The following is an 11287-nucleotide window of genomic DNA, read 5'->3' on the forward strand; positions in this document are numbered from 1 at the left end:
GAATCTCAGCTCACCCCTGAGCAGGGAAAACCCCCAAGCCCCCATGGAGCGAGAAACATTTTATTTCCAAGAAGTACAGAGGAGCGGAGCGAGTCCAGTTCCCAGTGCCTGTCGCTCTGGTCCCACATGGAGCTGGACTGGCGCTGGTCCTGGGGCGAGCCCAGTAAGGCTCAGAGCATTTTGGCCTCGTTGGGGTCTGTACAGTGGTGGGGCCCGGCAGGGGCCGGAGCTACAGAACTTTCTTGTCCTTTGGGCTCCAGTCCAGACGCCATTCCTCCGCTCCAAGCAGGTTCCGATCCGTGACCCAGCCCGCCGAGACCAGCCCTGCAAGAGAGAGTCCAGCCCGGGGCCGGGGGATGTGTGTTTCTCCAGGACGGGGAGCCCCCACTGGACAGGGGCACTAGGGGACACCCCATGGGTGAAAATGCAGTGGACGGGGGTCTCCCATCTCCCCAGGAGAGGGGCCAACAGGGAAGACACCAGCACTGAGTGCGTGGGAGGGATCTGCACAGCAGAGGGGCACTGCAGGGGGTGGGGCCATTCCCCAGCAGGGGGTGCTCTCCCCAGGGACAGGCTGGGCGGGGACAGGACGTACAGGGCCCTGTGATGAGGTTAAGGGGGACAGGGCTGCATACAGGGTGTGAAGGGGACACTCCACAGCAGGGGATGCTCTCCCAGCCCCGGAGACTAGGGGCCCCTGAGGGCTGAGCACCCAGAGGTCCCAGTTACCTGCTAGGAACTCGGGGAACAGCCTGTCCAGCAGCTGGTGGGTCTCCGTTAGCACAGGCCAGACCTCCCCGTCCGGGGCTGAAAGACACAGCAGAGCTGGCTGGGATGGGGGGCAGGTGCTGGGAGCCCACAGAGCCGCCCCCTCCCAGAAGATCAGACATATGGGGCATATGGCTGCCCAGCTGATTAGCAGAGCACCCACCAGGCCCCTGCTGACGGGGAGGGCGGCTGTTGCCCCCAGGCTTGGCATTTCAAAGGGGCCCAGAGCTTCGGCCCCCACCTCTGCTGCCACTCAGTGTGGGGCTGTGCGGGACTTGGGGGTGGAGGCGGAGCTGCCAGCCTTAAGCCCCGCCCTTCCATCCTTGGCCACACCCCTCCCGGGGCAGGGAGCCACGTCCCCCTTCCATCGTGCCCCTGGGCCCAAAGTGGATGTTGGCGCCACTGGCCTCCCACAGCCAGCAGCACGTGTTTCTATTCGTGGTCCCCCTGTCCCACCCCTCACCTCCACGCAGCTGACTCTGCAGCTTCTGCAGCATCTCTCCCTCCAGGGTGGCCAGAGGCAGGGCCTGGCACAGCAGGGCCTCCAGCAGCAGGGCGTGGGCACAGGCCTGGATGGCATCCACGCTGCTGGCCCCATGGTGCAGGGCCACAGCCACAGTGCCTGGGGGGAGAAGGGCACAGCAGGGTGTCCCACACCACCTCCCGGCACTGCCAGCCCGGACTCCTGGGTCCCCTTTTCCCTCCTCATCTCTGCCCCCTCTGGCTGCTGTGCTGGACACCCAGGTCCCATTCCCCCTCCCTGTCTCCCCTCACCAGCTTGGCGGTTCAGAGAGATGAGGTAGTTCCCTGAGTGGCTCTGGCAGGCCTGATGGAAGTCAGATACGCTGCAGGATGGAGAGAAGGGAAGAATACTCAGAGAAGGTGACACAGACACTGGTAACCTCTGGAACTCCCTGCCACAGGATGTTACAGGGTGAAGATCCACCCAGGACTCAGAGGTTTCTATGACCAGGAAGAGTGACCTGTGAGTCCTTGGGAACCCGCGAGAGACAAGTTAAACTCTGTTACTCACCTAGAGACCAGCATGTGGAGTGGGGCACCCAGAGTTATCCCAAGATGCCGCTGGAGTCCTGCAGAGATGTGAGGAGCAAAGAGTGTGGTTATTTGGGTTTCGGGGGGAGGAGGCAATGGCCACAGCGTGGGGGACTGGCCAATCATGAGGGCAGGGAATGGGACACAGGGGATGCTGGCTCCACTCTGAGCCCAGGGTTGGGGGGACTCTCTGCCTTGAGGCAAGGTAAGATCTTGAAAAGATCGTGAAGTGAGAGTTCTTGAGATTAAGGAACGGTACAAGGGACAGTAGCAAAATAAATACAATGGATTTCAAGAAGGCAAATTTTAGCAAACTCAGGGAGCTGGTAGCGAAGGTCCCATGGGAAGCAAGACTAAGAGGAAAAACAATTGAAGCAGTTAGCAGTTTTTCAGAGGGACATTATTAAAGGCACAGCAGCAAATGAGTCCACTGGGTAAAGAAGACAAGAAGTATAGCAAGAGGCCGCCCTGTCTCAATCAAAGAGAAGTCCTATAAAAAGTGAAAACTGGGTCAAAGTACAAAGGATGAATATAACTAAGTAGCACACGTATGGGGTGGCAAAATTAGAAAGTTTAGCAAGAGATATAAAGGGCAACAAGAAAACATTTTAACAATACATCAGAAGCAAGAGGAAGACCAAGGACAAGGTAGGCCCCTTGCTTAACGAAGAGAGAACACAATAACAGAAAACATGAAAACAGCAGAGGTGCTTAATGGTTTCTTTGTTTCGATCTTCACCAAGAAGGTTGGTGGTGGCTGGATGCCCACAATAGTGAATGCTGGAGAACAGGATGTAGGTTCAGATGTTAAAACAGGAAAATAACAAGTTAAAAACTACTTAGAAAAGTTAGATGTCTTCAAGTCACCGGGGTCTGAGGAAATGCATCCTAGACTACTCAAGGAGCTGATTGAGATGGTATTGGAGCCACTAGCTATCATCTTTGAAAAGTCACGGAAGTCTGGAGAGATTCCAGAAGGCTGGAAAAGGGAAAATATAGTGTCCATCTATAGAAAGGGAAATAAGGACAACCCAGGAAACTACAGACCCATTACTTTAACTTCTTTGCCAGAAAAGATAATGGAGCAAACAATTAAGGAACCCGTTTTCCAACATCTGGAAGACAATAAAGTAACAAGTCACAGCCAGCAGGGATTCATTAAGAACAAATCATGTCAAACCAACCTGTCAGCTTGCCTTGATAGGACAACAAGCATTGCAGATAAGGGGGAAGTGGTAGATGTGGTATACTTAGACTTTAGTAAGACATTTGATACAGTCTTGCGAAATCTTCTTATCAATAAACTAGGGAAATACCACCTAGACAGGGCTACTTTAAGGTGGGTGCATAACTGGTTGGATAACTGTTCCCAGGGAGTAGTTATTAATGTTCACAGTCATGCTGGACGGGCATAACAAGTGGGGCCTTGGAGGCATGAGTTTTGGGGCAGGTTCTATTCAATATCTTCATCAACAATTTAGATGGTGGCATAGAGAGAATGCGTCTGAACTTTGCAGATGATACCAAGCTGGGAGGGGTTGCAACTGCTTTGGAGAATAGAGTCGGAATTCAAAATGATCTGGACAAACTGGAGAAATGGTCTGAGGTAACCAAGATGAAGTCCAATAAGGACAAATGCAAAGTGCTGCACTTGGGAAGGAACAATCAGTTTTACACAATCAAAAAGGGAAGTGAGTTTCTAGAAAGGAGTACGGCAGAAAGGGATCTCGGGGTCATAGCAGAACACAAGCTAAATATGAGTCAACAGTGTGACACTATTGCAAAAAAAAAAAAAAGCAAACGTCATTCTAACATGCATTAACAAGGTGTTATCAGCAAGATTCGAGGAGCAATTCTTCCGCTCTACTCTGTGCTAAAGAGGCCTCAAGTGCAGTAGTGCGTCCAGTTCTAGGTGCTACATTTCAGGTAAGCCATTGAGAAATTGGAGAGGGACCAGAGACGAGCAACAAAAATGATTAAAGGTCTAGAAAACATGACCTATGAAGGGAGGGTTAAAGAACTGAGTTTGTTTAGTTTGGAAAGAAGACAGCTGAGAGGAGACAAGATAACGGTTTTCAAGTATCTAAAAGTGTGTTACGTGGAGGAGGGAGAAAACTTGTTCTCCTTGGCCTCTGAGAATAGGACAGGCAGCAATGGGCTTAAATTGCAGCAAGGGAGGTTTAAACTGGACAGTAGAAAAAAATTCCTAGGTGCCAGGGTGGTGAAGCACTGGAATAAATTGCCTGGGGAGGTGGTGGAATCTCCCTCCTTGCAGATATTTAAGAGCAGGTTAGACAGACCTCTGTCAGGGATGGTCTAGATGGTGCCTGGCTCTACCGCAGGGGCAGAGACTGGACTCAATGACCTCTTGAGGTTCTTTCCAGTTCTAGTGTTCTGTGGTTCTCAGGAGACTTGATCTCTCTGTCTCTGCCATGCTGAGGTTTCCCTCCTTCTCCCCATTCCCATACCCCCCATGGCTCCCAGTCACCTGGCAGCAGGGGCTCCTGGGGGTTGATGTGGGCAGGTGTGGGGACCCAGCCCTGACCCAGGAAGTGGTGCAGGGCGAGTCGCAGCCGGGCCCGGTTGAGCGTCTCCATGCAGACAGCCCGCACGGCCCGGTAGTTGGCATAGAGGTGCAGAGCCGTGAACAGGCCATAGAGGGCGTAGGTGAGCCTGAGGGAGGAGGGGGAAGGGACAAGGGTCAGAGAGATTGATTCAGGCCTGGCCAGACCCAGAATTCCCCACAATCCCCTGCACCTCTTGCCTCCCACAATCCCCTCTGACCCACCCAACACTGGTGCAATCACCCGCGCCCACCAGACACAGCCCTGGGCTTGGGGTCACTCACTGGAGCCTGTTGGTGACGAGCGGGATGAGGAGGAGGCTAACGAGCAGGCCGGCTAGATTCACCAGGGTCTCCTGTGGGAAGGAGACCGTGAGTGAGGGTGCCCGCTGCAGCATTCTGGGGGTGCCCACCCCTCTGCTCCCCAGGCTCTGGGTGCCCCTTAACGCTGACCCCCCCCTTCCTAAGCAGGATCGCACCTGGCTCCCGTCCTTGGCCGAGACGTCCGCCATGTTGTCCCGCCGGGCCTGGTGCATGGTGAGGGCTGCCCGGGTGGCACCTCCAGCTACTCCCACGATGCACTGGGGCAGAAAGAGAGGAGTGGGGGTGGGGTGCAATCCCCAATGCCAACCCCTCTCTGTGGCAATGCCCCAATCCCCCCGTGCCAACCCCTGCCCAAGCCAGCGCCTCCCCCACATCACGCCAGTCTCCCCTTCCCCTCATGCCAGCTTCCTAGTACCACGCCCCCCACGAACAACCCCTCACGTCCATCTCCTCCCACACCCCAACCCCATCCCTGCTACCTTGAAGAAGCCGCTGGTGCAGACGATGAGAGTGAAGCATGCTGGGAAGGCAGGGGCCAAGATCTCCATGAAGATGGCCAGGTCATTGAGCGCATCTGCGAAGAGCCTGTGGGGTCCAACAGGTGGGGGAGGTGGGGCATGGTAGGTTAGAGGTCAGGTGTCACCCCATGGGGGGAGGTCCAAGGGCACTCCATGGCATGCAGGGTTGAGAATGGCACCATGAGGTTCAAAGAGTGAAGGTCACCCAGGGGTTGAGGTCAAAGGTCAAGGGTCGAGCAACTGATGTCGAAAAGTCACGGTCTGCTCCATGGGGGGGTCAAAGGGCAAAGGTCACGGTGGAGCCACAAGGCAAGCATGGCCCAGCGGAGGGTCAGAAGGTGAAGGTCGCCCAATGGGGGCTCAGAAGACAAACGCCCAAGGGGAGCTCAGAGCGTGAGGGTCACCTGAGAGGTTCAAGGGGGGATGGTCTAGCAAGCGGGGACCAGCCAATGGGAGGCAGCCCAGGGATGGGGACATTGGTGTGAAGGTCACCCAGGGACAAGGACCTGGGGGCAGCGATGTCTGGGGAAAAGGGGAATGGACAGGTGGGTCCTTTCCTTGCTCACCTCCACTGCTTGGCGTCGCAGTCCAGCTTGCTCCTGAACGAAGGGAGAAGAGAGGTCAATGGGACCGTAAGACAGACCTACCAGCACTGGTGACCAGGGTTACCAGGAAGCTGAGCGCTTGGACAGCCACTCAGGAGAGATTCAGGTGCTGCCCAGAGGGTCAGCAGAGTGCCCACAGCGAACCACATTGGGCAGCGTGTGTTTGCACTGGTGGTGCACATCGGTACAGACTTTGGTGCACATAAAATTCATTCTGCCCATAGATGGAAAAAATTAGTGGGAGCCCCACTGGTGACCCTGAAACCTCCCCCTCCGCTGGGCATTCAACTCACCCTTTCATCCAGGCAAAAAGGATCCGGCCAACCATCCCCGTGCCATCTGCAGCAGACAGAGAAGGGTGTCAGGAGAGCTAGAGAAACGGCAGGTCCCACTGGGTGAATGAGGGACTCAGGAAAGTCTGTGGATCCAGTATGAGGAGCAAGCGGGGGGTGTCACAGAGCACGATGTGGGAACCCAGGAATGGGGCAGTCCCAGGCTGGGATGAAGATGAAAATTCATTGATCCCCAGGCCAGATAGGACCAGTGGGCTCATCTCCTCCGACACATGCCAGAGACCATAGCTGGTAGAAAAGCCTTTCCGCCTGATTTAACAGTTGTCCATAATGGACAACCCACCACGACCCTCGGGAAATCATTCCGGCGTTTATTACTGGCACTGTGAAATATTCACCCTGCTTTCCAGTCTAGCTTCAAATTGCAGCCACTGGATCAGCTTGGACCAGCCTCTGCTCAACTGAAGATCTCATGACTAAATATTTGTTACCCAGGGGATGTTCCTTACAGACTGTGATCAAATCAACCCTTCACCTTCTCTTGGTTAAGCTGAATAGACCAAACTCCCTGTAAGCCATGTATTCTTATTGTCTTACTTCCTCTGGCCAAATGTTCTCCTTGTGTCTCTTTACTTCCCTTATCCGCATTCTACAACTCCCAAGCTCAGAGCTATAACCATGATGAGGAAGTTCCCCTCTCTTCCATTCATTACAGGTTGTTCTTACATTTTTGAGAGCCGCCTTCATTTCCCCACTACACCAGGTCAGTTTTTGAAGCTTCTTCGGGGGTGGGACTCGGAGTAGAGGTTTCTGGAGTGGGCGTCCCAGGGCCAGGATGGATCAAGGGGATTCAGCAGGTTGTGTCTCACCTTTGAGTATCCAGGTGACAGTGGCTGCGGCAACAGTGGAGGTCTGGTCCCCTACGCCCACCCCCTTCAGCACAGCCTGCGTGGCCAGCGCCCCCGTGATGCTGCTGGCAAAGGCCTGGGGGAGCAGGGCAAATTGTTACTATAGAGGGGATACCCTGACCAACCTCTCCTGACCCTTGGCTTCCTAGTGCCCACAATTACCCCATCAGCCCTCAGTCGGTTCCCCCCACCCCAGTACCATCAAGAGGGGAATTTGGTTCTGAGCTCCCCAAATGTACTGCTAAGCAACAGGGGTTCCCGCAATCCTCCAGGTCTGGGGCTGGGTTCCCTCCTCCCCCTCTTCACCGGCTCACCTGCACAGTGTCCCATATCTGGTACGGCAGGTAGTCTGTGCTCACGCTCTCAGGGTACCCCTGGGGCAGAAACACGGACTGCAGCAGAGAAAAGGGGGTGCAAAGGTGAGCAGAACAGAGAACTTCTAGGGAATCAGAGAGCACACATCCTGCCCTGACATCCCCAGTGGATCAACAGAACCCCCCACAAACTCTCCAACCCCCTGTAAATGCCTCCAACTCTCCCTGCCCCACCTTGCCCACCCCCGTGCACCCCGGTATCAAACTCAGCCAACTTTCACAACCTCCAATCCCTCCCCCCACCAATGCAGCCTGCCTGAGCTGCCTTCCCAATCCATAACCTCCACCCTGAGCTCTTGTGCTCTCCCCATTTACCCCTCTTACTTCTGCGTCCCTCCTCCCCTGCCCACGTCCAACTTAGCCAGCAGCCCTCCTGGCTCCGTTCAACTGCCCATCTCTGCTCTCAGTCCCCCCTTGGGCCATTCGCCCTTGGACACCAACTCCTCATCTCACCATGAAGATCTCCCGCAGCGAGCGCCATCCCCCGCGCCCTGGTTCGTCCCCCACACAGCTGAGGTGCCCGTCGGGTGACGGCAGATAGCACCGGGCACTGCGGGAGCCGTACTGCTCTGTGCACAGTGGCTGTATCCCCAGATTGGGCATAGCCGGAGCTTGGGTTAGACAGAGAGAGGGAGACGCCTACGGGCAGGAGAAGAGAACACAACATCCCGCCGGCACACATTCACACACACAATGTTGCACACGCACAGCACATAAACAGTGTAGGATGCAGAGACTACACATATCCTGGGTCACATTCTGCGCGCAGTCGGTGGGTTACGCGTTGTGGGTGTGTTGTTTGTGTTACACCCCAGGATTGCCTTAGAGCAGCGTTTCCCAGCTGGGGGTCCACGAGGGGAAAATAAGGGTTCCGTGAGAAATCCCATTACAAGAGCCGACTCCCCTGCAGCGCCCTGCCCTGCCGCCGCTCAAACAGTGCAACTCAATTGAATTGAAACCAAAAAGCAGTCCAGTAGCACTTCAAAGACTAATAAAATCATTTATTAGGCGATGAGCTTTCGTGGGACAGACCCACTTCTTCAGCCCAGAGCCAGACCAGACCAGACTCAATATTTAAGGCACAGAGAACCAAAAATAGTAATCAAGGTTGACAAATCAGAAAAAAATTATCAAGGTGAGCAAATCAGAGAGAAGAGGGGCAAGTGAGTCAAGAATTAAAAGAAGCCAAGTATGCAAAAGAGCCCCTATAGTGTCCCAGAAAATTTGCATCCTGGGTTCAAACCACGTGTTAATGTGTCCAATTTGAATATGAAAGAGAGTTCAGCAGCCTCTCTTTCCAAAGCAGAGTGAAAATTTTTCTGTTACTAATCAATTGAATTGGTTTAACGGCCGGCAGGAGGTGGGAGGGATCCGGCTGTAAAACTAACTGAATTTAGCTCCATTATTTCAGTGGTGGCAAAGCAGGGAGCCACAGAGAGCCCCTCACTTCCCCACTCCCCATGCTACCTGAGTGGCCACACCCCTCCAGTGGGCACGGCTTGGCTTACGCCAGCCTCCCTCCTGCTGCGCGCACATGGCTGCCCAGCTTAGGCTCTCCAGCCAGCGCCACGGATGGGTTAGTCCTGGGGGCTGGTTTGGGGCTGAGGCAGGTTAATCCTGGGGATGCGGGGCAGGTTTGAGGCTGAGAGGGGTTAATCCTGGGGATGGAGGGGTGGGTTTGTGGGATGGGGGGGCTAAAGATTGGAGACAAGGCCGCAGATTTGGGGGTTGATGGGGGAAGAGCCTGGGAACGGGATTCCCCAAAAGTCTTTGGAGTTTAAAAGGTTTCCATGGCCAAACAAAATTGGGAAACCCTGTACTGGAGCATGTTGTAGGCACATAATCTGTGTGCAGTCTATGTTAGGTACTGTAAGGTAAAAATTCCTCAGGCAGGCCATGGTTTGTGCTAAAGACCCTCGATTTGATTCTGGAGCAGGCCTATAATATAGAAACCCAGCTAGCATGAGTGGAAAGACACCTCGCTGGGCCCCCTTATCTCCCTCACAATACCCAGAGAAGGGCAGGAAGGGCCTTGAAGCCTGAAGGGAGGAATAGCTGTTTCAGCAACTACATTCCAAGGAGAGGCCCTGCAAGTGGAAACCCATTGTTAGTGTCGCCTGCTGTTAATGGCTTCTAATGACTTGTGCTTTAAATCTTCCAGATAACACCCCCAGAGGCGCCACTGTGGAGACATCGCCACATTCTCTATCTTATCTTGACACAAACTGGTCACTGAGAACAAGAAGAAGATGTCCTGTGGCAACCTTACAGACTAACAGAGATTTTGGAGCATAAGCTTTCGTGGGCAAAGACCCGCTTCGTCAGATGCATGAGTGGGGGTGGTTTCAGAGGGGTATTTAAAGAGTGGGGTCCCAGTAAAAGGGAGGGCCAAGAACTGGTCATTGTATATCTGTTTTGGTTAAGGTGTAGAGGAAACCACCTGTACTAGAGATAAGCTATGGGCGGGGATACTCTGTAACCTTTTTAGATTATTGGCTTCCTGTGCTCATTTCGCCTTGTTGCTAGAACCTATCCAGGCGTGGGTGAGACCCATGTCGTAGTTTTTCCCCCCACCCATCAGTAATCTATATAATCAATTGTAATCTATTGTCTGGTAGTGCTTCACTGAGTCGTGATGGGCGAAGGAGCACTCCACGAGCGCTGTGTGTAATAAACCCTCCTGCTTGTTTCATACCTGGTGTCCAACATATACCACGTGTCAGAGGATGGTGTGTGTGCAACGCATTTTGTGTGCATGCATATTATGCTGTGTGTGTGCATAAGTGTGAGAGTGCCCGTGTGCGTTACACTGCATTCCAGGATGTGTGTGTTCAGGCTGTGTGCCTTATGTGTTCTGTGCATGCTAAATGCGTTACAGGCTCTGTGTGCACATCACACCGTGTCGAGAGGTACGAGTGTGACATTCTGAGGGCGTGCATTGCCCTCTGTCTGTGCCTTACCTGCTCTGCATGTGTTACACAGTGTGTGTGTGTTACACTCTGGTCTATGCTCCCTGTGAGCACACGTGGGGGGTCACAATCTGTGTTACATACTGTGACTGTGTTGCACGCTGGGTGAGAGTGTGGGAGGGTGTTACACACGCAGTGTAGTTGCCTATTACACGCACAGTTGCAGGTGTTACTAAGTGTGCGGAGTTCCCGGGTCGCACTGACCCGCCCCTCCCCCCGCCCGCGGGACACGTTGGCAGATGGGGGGAGGAGCCCGGGGTCTGCTCCTCCCCCACCTGCCCGGACACACCCCGGCCCGGCTCCCCGCACCTACCTGGAACCGGGAGCGGCGGGACCCCGGGGCGGGCAGGACGCGGGGGGTTCGAGCTCATGCAGAGTGCGAGCACCCCCGGCGCGGGGCATTGTGGGGGGTGTAGTTTTTCCGCACACAGGCGCTCCCGCGCGGGGCATTGTGGGGGGCGTAGTTTTTTATTCCCGCAGGGCCTTGTGGGGAGGGGGTGTAGTTTTTCCTCGCAAGGCATTGTGGGTGATATAATTCCCCTCCCCCCCGCGCACGCCGCTGTCGGGGGGAGGGGGCAATATTCCGCTGCGTAGGGCATGGTGGGTGTTGTAGTTTTTCCCCACGCAGGGCATTATGGGACAAATATATTGACGGGGGGGGTTTCCCTCACACGGCATTATGGGAAATGTAGTTTTCTCCCGCGTAGGGCATTGTGGGGGGTGTAATTACTCCCCTCCCACACACAAAGCCTTGTGGCAGGTGTAGCTGTCCCCCCACTCGTGGCACTGGGGGTGGGATGTGTGGCTTTTTTTCCCCCGTGTGGAGTGCCCCAGCTGTGGGACTCGGTGGGTTGGTGCAGAGCCGTATTCTGGCACCGACTCCTCCACCTCTCGCGTGCTGGGTGGGGCTCA

At 54.7% G+C, this 11287-nt stretch overlaps 1 protein-coding gene across 3 annotated transcripts; it reads right to left on the reverse strand.

Annotated features, from left to right (window-relative positions):
* Positions 1-39: 39 nt before the first annotated feature.
* RUSF1 (RUS family member 1) lies at positions 40-10773 on the reverse strand. 3 transcript variants are annotated; one of them, XM_074998242.1, is made up of 15 exons: positions 10689-10773; positions 7860-8045; positions 7347-7424; positions 6994-7108; positions 6125-6170; positions 5793-5825; positions 5188-5293; positions 4864-4965; positions 4670-4740; positions 4310-4494; positions 1802-1859; positions 1543-1613; positions 1232-1390; positions 730-807; positions 40-324 (listed from the first exon to the last, which is right to left on the reverse strand). In XM_074998242.1, the coding sequence occupies exons 2-15, from the start codon at positions 8007-8009 to the stop codon at positions 230-232; spliced, it is 1347 nt and encodes a 448-aa protein (XP_074854343.1). In that variant the 5' UTR covers positions 8010-8045; positions 10689-10773; the 3' UTR covers positions 40-229. The 3 variants fall into 3 exon arrangements, with proteins under 3 accessions (XP_074854343.1, XP_074854341.1, XP_074854342.1); XM_074998240.1 differs by having other exon boundaries at positions 7860-8017; positions 10689-10764; XM_074998241.1 differs by lacking the exon at positions 1543-1613 and having other exon boundaries at positions 7860-8017; positions 10689-10764.
* Between the last annotated feature and the right edge of the window lie 514 nt (positions 10774-11287).

The sequence above is a fragment of the Carettochelys insculpta genome, chromosome 6 (genome assembly GCF_033958435.1).
Source record: "Carettochelys insculpta isolate YL-2023 chromosome 6, ASM3395843v1, whole genome shotgun sequence".
Classification (NCBI taxonomy): Eukaryota; Metazoa; Chordata; order Testudines; family Carettochelyidae; genus Carettochelys; species Carettochelys insculpta.